Source organism: Chroicocephalus ridibundus, chromosome 24 (genome assembly GCF_963924245.1).
Source record: "Chroicocephalus ridibundus chromosome 24, bChrRid1.1, whole genome shotgun sequence".
NCBI lineage: Eukaryota > Metazoa > Chordata > Aves > Charadriiformes > Laridae > Chroicocephalus > Chroicocephalus ridibundus.
Window position 1 is genome coordinate 538368 of NC_086307.1, and position 10566 is coordinate 548933.

At 61.5% G+C, this 10566-nt stretch overlaps 1 protein-coding gene across 1 annotated transcript; it reads left to right on the top strand.

Moving 5' to 3' along the window:
• The first annotated feature begins 5736 nt into the window (after nt 1-5736).
• Nucleotides 5737-10397, top strand: GPR182 (G protein-coupled receptor 182). The gene is made up of 2 exons (XM_063359261.1): nt 5737-6390; nt 7430-10397. Exon 2 carries the CDS (start codon nt 7438-7440, stop codon nt 8530-8532), a length of 1095 nt encoding a protein of 364 aa, XP_063215331.1. The 5' UTR covers nt 5737-6390; nt 7430-7437; the 3' UTR covers nt 8533-10397.
• The last annotated feature ends 169 nt before the right edge of the window (nt 10398-10566 follow it).

Genomic DNA, 10566 nt, shown 5'->3' on the forward strand with positions numbered 1-10566 from the left:
GGGTCCTCATCCTGCAGGACGGGACACGGTGGGGGGAGTGGACATGGGGACCCCCAAACGCCAGGGGATGCCTCAACCCTCCCCTCCCACCCCCAGCCCCCCTCCAACCCCCCATGACCCCTCAGCCCATCCCCATCTCCCTCTCACAGTCCCTCTCCAGCTCAGGGCACACTTCAGGCCACAGCACCGCCCCAGACTCAGGGCTCCCCGGACTCTCCCCCACCCCCCCGCTCAGGGCTCCCCTCACACCCCCACCACCACCACGGCCCCCACAGGGCTCCCTTCAGCCCCTCATGCCCCCTGTCTAGCCCCCTTCAGTGCCACCCTCTCAGAGTCCCCCGTTTGCCCCCATCACCCCTCAGGACCCCCCTCCCCATCGCCTGGGCCCCTTCAGCCCCCCCATTCCCCCAGCTCCCCTCAAGCCCCCCCCTCACCCCTCAGGGCCCTCTCGGCTCCCCTGATCTCCCTCAGCCCCCTCATTCCCCCCGAAGATTTCCATCAGACCCCCATCACCCCTCAGTCCCCCTCGGTGTCCCCTCAGGACCCGCCAGCCCCTCTCGAGGCCTCCCCATTACCCTCAGGACCCTCCCCCCCCAGCCACCCCCCAGGGCCATTTCAGCCCCCCGCTCCCGCTCAGGACCCCCGTTCCCCCCTCAGCTTCCCTCAGAGACCCCTTAGCCACCCCTCAGCTCTCCCGTTCCACCTCAGGGCCCCCGTGCACCGCACCGCCCCTCCCTCAGCTCCCTCCACCACCCCTCGGGGCCCCCACAGCCCCCCCGTTGCCCCCAGCCTCCCTCAAGTCCCACCCTCAACCCCTCCCAGGCCCCTTCGGGATCCCCTCAGCGCCCCCCATCACCCCTCGGGGCCCTCTCAGGCCCCCCGCCGTCCCCCGCTCACCTTGACGCGGTCCAGATGCCTCACGACGTGCTCGAGGCGGGCCCGACCCGACGGAGCACCCGCCCGCCGGGCCCCACTTTCCCCCTGGGCCGCCACGCGCCCTCTTCCACCCGGCCGCCATTTTCCCGCAGCCCCCTCCGCTTCCGGAGCGGCCCGGCCCCCTGCCGACGGCCCATTGGCCACTCCGCTCACAGGCAGCTCAGCTCCAGTGGCCCTTCGCCGCCGTCAGTCCCCACCGCGCCCCGCCCCAGCGAGGCGATCCGGCCAATCGAAGTAGAGGCGAGGTAGCCTGACCAATGGGAGCGCGGCACCCGCGTTGTGATTGGCCTCTTCTCCCGCGCATGCGCTCTAGAGCGGATGCCATGGTGACGACGCTCCGGCGGGGGCCGGGGCCGTTGCCATGGCGACGGGGCCTTGCAGCCGGGCATGATGGGGGGCGATGCACGAAAACGTGGCTTTTTCTTCTTAAAAACTGTAGAGATTTGTATGCGAAAGCCCAGAATAAGCCTGGCACACTGCCCGCCCCCGCGCAGCGCTCCCTGGGGTCCGGAGCTTCGAGGGCCGACGGGGCTCCCGCAGCTTGGGGGCAGCGGCCGCTGCGGTTGCGTATAGGCCAGCGTCTGCGGGGGCGACACGGCGGTGGCGGGTGGCACGGACGGGGGCGTGATCGGGGAGACTCCAGGGGAGCTCTGGCGAGTTGGGGAGGCTCCCGGCGTCTGCGCCCGAGGGCTGTCCGCCTTCTTCCCCGCTTGCCGCCCGTCCGCTCTCGGGTAACTCCCCGGGCTGCCCGGACCCGGCTCGCTTCCGGCGCCCCGGCAGCCTGCCGCAGTGGGCAGTTTGAATCTTCCCGCCTCGACAGCCCCGGGCGGCCACCGGGCAGGAGACACCCCCACCCCGGCCGATGGGGCTCGCTCGCCTCCCCGGTGGTCCCGGCCCGGCCCCGCCGCCGGGGACGGCACCCGGCAGCCGCCTGTGCGGGGCCGGTGCTGCAGTTCCGCGCTTAGACCACCGGGGGGCAGCACCAGCGAGAGCACGGCGGGCGGGGCCGAGGGCGGGGCCGAGAGGGGCCGAGGGCGTGGCCAGGGCGCACGCGCGGCTCCCCACCTGCAGGAACGGCCGCCGGGCGGCAGCACGCCCTTAATCATCCCGCTCTCAGCGCTTATTAGGGTAATGAGCGGTGACCGCTCTCAGCCCGCTTTACTCCAGCTGGGGACCGGAACCATTTACCTCGGCCCTGTTCGCACTTGCAGCCCAGGCAGCGACAGCCAGCGCCTCTCCACCAAAAACCTGCGGAACAGGGGTTTTCGCCCCGGAATGAGCCCCAGGGATGCGGCATCACTCTGCGCAGGGCACTAGGGCCGGGGAAGTGACAGCAGCGAGTCTGCTGGTGACCCGGGAGGGAGGCTGGCAGCTTATCCACAACATAAAAACCAGTGATCTTTGCTTTTCTGCATGAAAATGGTTTTGAATTGTTTTTTTCCTTTGCAGCTGCACAAATCCAAGTGGATTTGGCTTTCCTGGGAGCCCCAAATTGGGATTTTTTTTCTCCCAAATGGTTGTTTTGCCTGCCAGCATACACCCAGAATCGGGGGCTTTGGAGCATTTTTGTGCCGTGGCAGCAGCTCCCGCTCGGTGTGCACAGCCCTGTGGGGGAAAGAGAAGGAGCAAAAGAAGAGCAAAAGGAGCAATAAAGAACAAAGCTCAGTCATTCACTTCATGGTGAGAAGGTGAACCTATGTTTATATACATCCAGTAAAAATACTCATACTGTAAAAGTATTTGAGTTTCCTGTGGCATTAATTTAACTTGCACAGCTATGAACTGATACCATTAAGCTAGCCATCTTCAAAATACACAGTAATAATTTTACTGCAGGTTTTTTTGGCTGTTACACAAGGAGAAGGGACATCTGGCCAGCGGCACTGCCCGAGAGAGATGCTACTGGGCTGCTGGGGAAACACGTCATTGAAAGCCAGACAGAAATAAAGTACCTCAGAGCACTCTGTCATAATACCGGGGAAAAACCACTAACATTCAGTCGCCTCTCTTTTTAAACCTTTAGAACAAACACCTACCTGCTTAAATACACCTCATACATTGTAGGCTTCAGCTATTTGGCAGTTGCACTTTAAACAATGCAAGTCAGATGGTAAATTATACAATACTAACTCCTTTTTTTAAAGTTTAGTTTTGCTTAGAGAAATCAGCGAGGTAAGAGACCCCTCAAATGGTTTTACTTTTCAGGCTTGGGGGGGAAATCAAATCCCTGGTGCTGCAATCCATCAGGCTACCAAAAAGGACTGGCAGATTGGCGAATGCTTTTGGCTGTGTAACATGCTCCAGAACAGACCTTATATTATTTTTAGTGTTTTGTTAAAATATTTCATACAAAAACTATAGAAGGAGGGCTGAAAAAGCCTTCATGTTAACTTCAGAAGTCCACACTACAAGGACCTTAGGAAAAAAACAGCCACTTGTCACAGACTTACCTCATACTCACAGAGCACTTCGGATCCTTTTCATCTGTCCTGCGCTGTCATGCCACAACAAAAGGGTGACCATGGAGAAACGCTGGCAGTTGACATTCTGCCGAGAGAGGAAAAAAAACTTTAGCACAAAGCTGGGTAGGAATCTAAGTCTTCCTTCTTTCGTGAAGATTTGCAAAGACTACAGCCGAGCAGAAGAAGTATTTGGCATCATCTCTGGCACAGTTGTTCATACAGGCCACTAGAACTTTGCATTTCTTAGACAACCCTGCCTTTTTTGACTCACTGGCAGATTTAGTTGCACTACAGCCACTTTCCCAGATACCCTGGAGCTCTTAAGTCACTTTTCTGGTGATTTCATCCCCAAAAACACCTTATTTGACTCTCCCAGGGCTGGGTCAAAAACATCAAACGTCCAGCGATTGCTTCCACACCAAAGGTGCCAGGAGGCAAAGCTGTGCCTTGTCCTCACTGCCCCTTGGCAGTGCTTCCATCGCCCCAAAAACCTTGTGGCTCCATGCTTTCCTGGGGACTTCATCCTCAAAACAAACAATTTTTCCCACAAACGCTGGGGGATCCAGCCCACCCCACCTCCCGCCCCCCAGCCCCACCTCCCGCCCCCCAGCCCCACCTCCCATCACCCCTCAGCCCATTCCCGTCTCCCCCTCACAGCCCCCTCCCCAACTCAGGGCCCACTTCAGGCCACCCCACCTCTCAAACTCAGGGCCCCCTCAGTTCCCCCGTCCCCCCTCGGGGCACCCCGCTCACCTGGAGGCGGCCCAGATGCTTCAGGACGTGCTCGCGGCGGCCCCGGCCCGGCCGAGGACCCGCCCGCCGTGCCCCGTTTTCCCCCCGGGGCACCCCCCCGCTCCACTGCGTCCTGGCCCTTCCCCGTGTTTATCCAGCTCGGACCGCGGGGGACTTTGCTCCTCAGCGCCCGCCTCGCTGCTGGGGACCCCTTCAGCCCCCCCCCCCCCCCGCCGCAGCCGGCGGGACCAGAGGACGGGCTGGGAAAGGCGCCGCCGCTCACCAGCCCGTGACACTGCCGGCATCTGAGCGGTGACTCCCGCATCGTTCACACCTCTAATTAAGGGCTAATTAGTGATGACTCACTGGGGGTCCCTGATGTTGTGCACTTGCCTGTGGGGCGGGAGCCGCGTTAGTGGCAGCTTCGCGCTGTTCCCGCAGCGGTTGAGCCCACGCGTGAGCGAGACACACAGACGCCCGGGCTGCGGCGGGGCCGGGGGGGACGAGGAGCCGCAGCGGGAGTGCGGGGAGCGCGCAGGGCCCCTGTGCAAACCGCGTTACAGCCCGCCGAGCCACTTCCCCGCCCGGGAAAGCTTTCCCAAACGCTTAACTCGGCTTAGCAAACCCGTAAGACGTCTCCAGCAGCCCCCACCCGTCACGTTTCAGCTCCGCGTGTCCCCGAGGGGACGGGCTGCGACACCCCCCTGCGCCCGCATTCCCCCGGCAGCATCCCGGGGAGGGCGGGAGAACGGCAGATCCCCCGGGCTGCCACCTCCCGAAGCCCACCCCGCTCCGGGTCCGTGCTGCCCCGTGGCCCCCTCACGGTGGGACCGGGCTGGCGGCGGCCGGGAGGGGCCCGGCGCCCGCACTTCACTCCCCAGCCAAGCGCTGGCAGGTGGAGGAGGAACCAGCCAGGCCCGGGTCAGGGGAGAGGCATTATCAGGGTCTGCGCGACCCCCGGAGGACCCGCTCGGGTCGAAGCGGCCGCTTTCCGGAGGGAAAATGGCCTCCCGGAGAAACGGGAGAACGGGACCCTTGGGGAGGCTGGGGGCTTCCGGGCACACAATGGGGTGCCGAGAGCCTCGGGGCACCCCCGGCATCGCGGCGGGGATGGGGAGAAAGGGCTGAGGCGCCTGCCCCTCCCCACGCCTCGGAAACGCCACCGGCTCCCGGACCTCGCCGCCCCTGCCGGGATCGGCAGCCCGCGAGCAACCCCCGGCAGCAACGGGATCCTTCTCTATACGGGAGTTCGGTGTGGAAATTTCCTGCCCTGTTAAATGGCATCAGAACGGGATCCCTGCCTCCCCGGGAGGCAAAGCCCCCGCCACCCCCAGCCTATCGGGCGGCCCTCTGCGAACCCGGGCCGAGCCCCGTCGCGGTCGGGGTCACCGGCGCCGGGGTTGTTGTGAGCCCCGACTTATCAGAGACCCCGCGTTTCCCCGCTCAGCCGTGCCTTCCTTCCGAGCCGATTGTTGATGGCAAAGTCCTGTCTGCACTCGAAAAGGAGATTTCCTGCAATTGTTTCGCAGGACTTGCAGCTCGATGCAAAATTTTCTGCCTATCAGCCCCCTCCCCAGTGCCGGGGCAAGGCTGGAGCCCTCTCCCTTCCCCTGCAAAACTGCCAGGCAATCACGGCTCCGTGATTAATTGCTGGCCGGCCAGAGGTGTTGCTGCGGCGACAGCCATCGGCCATCAACTCCTGCGCCAGCTCGGAGCGCCGGGCAGCGCTGCCCCGGCAGAGATGTTCAGCTTTTGGCCCTTTTCCCCTCAAAGGAAACCCTGAGCTCGCCCCGGCACCGCGTCAGCATCGGGGACAGTCGGCGGCACCTTCGCCTTAACCCGCCTCAACCCACGTCAGCCCCCCGGGACTCCCGGAGCCGGGTCCGTCTCAGGGGATGGATTTTCCCCTCCCGCCCGCAGCGGGACCCAGGCAGGATCCCGGGTGTTGGGGGCGGGGGGGGGGGGGGGTGCGCTGCCCGGGGACCTCCGCTCCGTCCCCAGGCACCCGCCGCTCCCGCACCGGCACCTGCCCGGAGCCTCCCCGGCGCTGCGGCAAAACCAAACGGGAGCCGAGCCCCAGGGCCGGGCCGGGAGTGAGATGTCACCCGCGCGGGGCTGGTGCAGGATGTGGGACCACGACGGTCATTTCCTGCCGGGAAGCGGAGACCCCCCCGCCCCCCCAAGAGCTGCCAGAGGCGCCCGAGACGCCGAACCGAGAGCATCGCCGGGATCGCCGCGCTCCAGAGCAGCCCCGCCGCCGGTGAGGCACCGCCGGTCCCCCTCGTCCCCTCTCCCACCGGCCTCTCCCGGGACCCGCAGGAGCCCCGGGGCCGGGGGGGCTCCAATCCCGGGGGTCGCTCTCCTCCCCTCCGCGGTGCCGGCTCCGGGCGGGCGCAGCCGGTTGCCGCAGGGCTGATGCTCTTGCCGGGGCCGGGGCCGGTCCCCGGCTCGCCGCGCTCCGAGGGCCGCGGAGACGCCCCGGCGGCACGGCGGGCTCGGCCGGTTCTCCCGGGCGAGCCGCTGGCCGGTCCGGCAAGCTCTGGCCGCGGCCCGAGCCTGGAGGGGACACGCAGCGGCTCCGCCGGCAGGTGCAGCCGCGCTGGGGTCGGAGCTGTCGCACTTGGGGCAATAAAAGGATGTTCAGGTCAACTGCATTTCCCTAAAGCTTATAATTTTGTCACCTGCTTGGAAGTCCCGGCGGTCCCCCGGCAGGCAGGGCTGGGTTTATGAAGCGACCACACATCACAAGGTCAGGGGATCTCGGGGGGTCCCGCAGACGCCGGCGCCGGCGCCTTGAACGGTGCCGGTGCCCCGGGGGATTCCTACAGGCTCCGTGGCCGCAGGACCTGGGCTCCGGGGGTGGGGCTGGGGCTCCCGCCCGAGGGTCGCTGCGCTCCCAGGTCGTCAGCTCCGTTTCTGTTGTCACTGATGTCACCAGGGCTGGCAGGTGCTGTCACCTCTCCTCCCTCCCCTCCGTCGGTCCCCAGCGCTGCCTGTCCCCGGGCCCCCCCGGCCGAGCAGGCTGTGGGACAGGGGACAGCCACCGCCTGGGAGGCTGCCTTTTCTCTGGGACGTGAGGTTATCGTCTGATGTGGATACAGCATCTTTTGAGGGCTGATGTGGGAAGCCACCATAGGAGTAAAAACTGGGTTAAAAAAATACTACAGAAGGGCACTTTTGGAGCCTCCTGTGAGCACGGAGCTCTGACAGGAGGCATCGGCTCTTTCTCTGCATTTTCAAGCTGTCTGGGCTCAGTGCAACCACTGAGCCACAACTCAGCACTTTCCCTTTCCTTGCAGCTACCAGTATGGCTGAGGCGACCACTGCCCCCACCGAGACACACACTGTCCTGAACGAGTATGGGGACTACCACAACTGGTCCGAGCTCTTCCACCTCCTGAACTACACCTACACCTTCTGCGAGTTCAGCCTGGATGAGAACGTCAAGCGGGTGATTCTCTTCATCCTTTACCTGGTCATCTTCGTGGTGGGCTTGGTGGAGAACCTCCTCGTCATTTGGGTCAACTGGCAGACACGGGGCAACAAGAGCTTGGTCAACCTCTACATTATCAACATGGCCATTGCTGACCTCGGAGTGCTGCTGTCGCTGCCCATCTGGATGCTGGAGGTGATGCTGGATTACACCTGGCTCTGGGGCAGCTTCCTCTGCCGCTTCACGCACTACTTCTACTTTGCCAACATGTACGCCAGCATCTTCTTCCTCACCTGCTTGAGCGTGGATCGCTACGTGTCCCTGACCAGCTCCTCCCTCTTCTGGCGCAAGCACCAGCACTGTGCACGCCGCATCATCTGCGCCTGCAGCTGGGTCTTGGCAGCCGCGATCCCATTCCTGGAGGTGGCTCACATGCAGCTGGTCAATACAGGAGAGCCCATCTGCATCTTCGTGGCCCCCTTCGAGACCTATGACAAGTGGGCACTGGCGGTCAGCTTGGCCACCACCACCATTGGGTTCCTCATCCCCTTCCCCATCATCACCGTTTTCAACATCCTGACAGCCAGGTTCATCAAGCGCACCAAGCCGGAGAGCAGGAAGCACTGTCTGCTCATCTACACCTATATTGTGGTGTTCCTCATCAGCTGGCTGCCCTTCCACATCATGCTGACACTGCTCACCCTCGACGGCAACCACATCATCCTGCACTGCACCTTCGCCCACTTCCTCTACTTCTTCTACGACATCATAGATTGCTTCACCCTCCTCCACTGCGTGATTAACCCCATCCTCTACAACTTCCTCAGCAAAAACTTCCGCAGCAAGCTCATCTCCGCTGTGGTGAAGTACATCCCCAAAGACCAAGGCAACCAGAAGGGCGCAGACAATTCCTCCTCCACCACACAGCACTCCATAGTCATCACAAAGGACAACAACCCTCCCAATTAAGGGGGATCGGACTCTCCCACTCGTCACTGGCAAGTGGCTGCGGGGTGGGGGGCAGCCCCCTGCGCTCACTGGGGTCAGGGAGATTATTTTTCCTGGTGATAAGCAGACACTTTGCTTCTAAACAACACTTCTTGGCTGGCCACCTCCTGTGCTCTGAAGGCAGGACAGGGTGCCAGACGTGAGATGCGAGGGTGTGGGGAGCCACAGACATCTTGTTTGCTGCTGTATCAGATCTATTCAGCTAAAGAAAGAACTCGAGAAAGAGGTATTTCCTGTTTTCTGTCAGAAACCCAGTAATAAAGTGCATTACTCTGCCTGCTCAGAAGTCTGAACACGAATCTGGCCCCTGGGACCTGACCCCTGGTGCCCGCCCTGTGCTGCGAGGATGGGGGCACTCGATCCTTTCCCTTCGTCACAAGATTTCTGCGGTCCTCGACTCTCACTGCCACACGTGCTGCGGAGGTGCCCAGTGAACGCTGCCCCTCCACCGTGATGCCATCCCGAGCAGGAGAGAGGGAACACAGACCACCCCATGCCCAGCAATCGGCTGACAGCCTGATTTTACAGAAATGAAGGCAACGCGACCGCCAGGGGCTAAGCACGACACAGGCCTGAGCTTTAATCAGGGGAGGAACGACTCGAGATCAGCAACTCATTGACAGCAATTTTGCAAACCCAGCAGTCAATCAGCAACAGTTAAAAGCAGGTTTGATTGGACATGGCTGCTTCCAAACCTGACGGGTGGCAGCAGACGTGGGGTTCCCAGTTTGTGTTCTACAGCAGGAGACCCATCCCGTTAAATCCAGCCTCCTTTGGAGCATCTCCTGCAAGTTTCTGGGCACATTTCTAAATGTGGGGAGGCTCCAGCAGCCCTTCACGTGTGCTCCCTTTCAACCAAAGTTGCGCTGAAGCACCGTGCAGAGCCCCTTGGCGCTGGAGCGCAGGCTTAGCTCCGGCTGCGCAAGGAACCAGAGCATCCGGAGAAAGTTCATCGTCATCCGGACTCTGCTAAATCATGAGTTGTGGGTCAAGCCCTCAGCAGGGGAAGGTGAAAGAGCGCCAAGTCACTGGAAGGGAGTCCATAAATCTACCAAAGGCCTTGAGCTGCCCAAGAAACACATTTAAAAAAAAGCAGAGCATAAGCAAATCTAGGGACAGGATGCTCGCAGCACAGAGCGCTGTGGGGGGAGCAGGATGCCGTGGGAGAAGCCTGGGACTGGGGGTTAACACGGACACTCAGTTGTCTCAGGATGGCTGGGAACGGCTCTGCTGCTTCCAAGGGTCTGAGACAGGGTGAAGCACTAAATACTATAGGGGTCCTTGTGCACGGAGAGTCTCCCTGCTAGGGGATACCAGCGATGATGGAAAAAGCCAAATCCGTCTCTTACACAGAAATACTTTGTACTGCAGCTGGGGAAGAAGCCAGTCCCCTCAGACACAACAGCACCCAGTTCAGCAAAGCAACTCACGTCCGTTCTCCTTCCTTAATAAGTTACTTACGCAGTTTCACAGCGGGAGAGCGCAGAGCTGCTTTGCCCGAGAGCCCTCTGGGGCGGAGGCCCTTTGGGATCCGCACCGACCCGGGACCATCCTGGGCACAAGGGCACAGCAACACCGAGCAGCCCCAAAACCAGCCGGCGAACATGAAGCTTCATGCTGGCACGACCCACAGCTTTGGTCCTGAATCTTCCCTAAGGCTTCCTTTTGCTAAAACCCTGGCATTTTCAATGAAGAAACAGAAGATAAGTACACAATACTAAGACACTTAATGTGCGACATAACCAGGAGAACAATATATTCAGTTTCAAGTTACTTAAACATGTAAAACTTGGTATTTGACCTATTAAAATTCTTCTTAAACTCTCCTAATGTGTCTGCAACTTTGTTCACAGACCTCAGGGCCAGAGCGGCCTGAAATAAACCCAAATATCCTGGTTGGGGGGGGTGGGGGTGGGGGGAGGAGTGAGCGAGTGTCTGTGGGAATGTGGGTCTGAACCCAGCAAGTGCTTTAGCCAGGTCCCCGTCTCTCCCTTT

Bases quoted from the DNA above. Each gene is read 5' to 3' on its own strand.
- GPR182 (XM_063359261.1), top strand. From the start codon at position 7,438: ATGGCTGAGGCGACCACTGCCCCCACCGAGACACACACTGTCCTGAAC.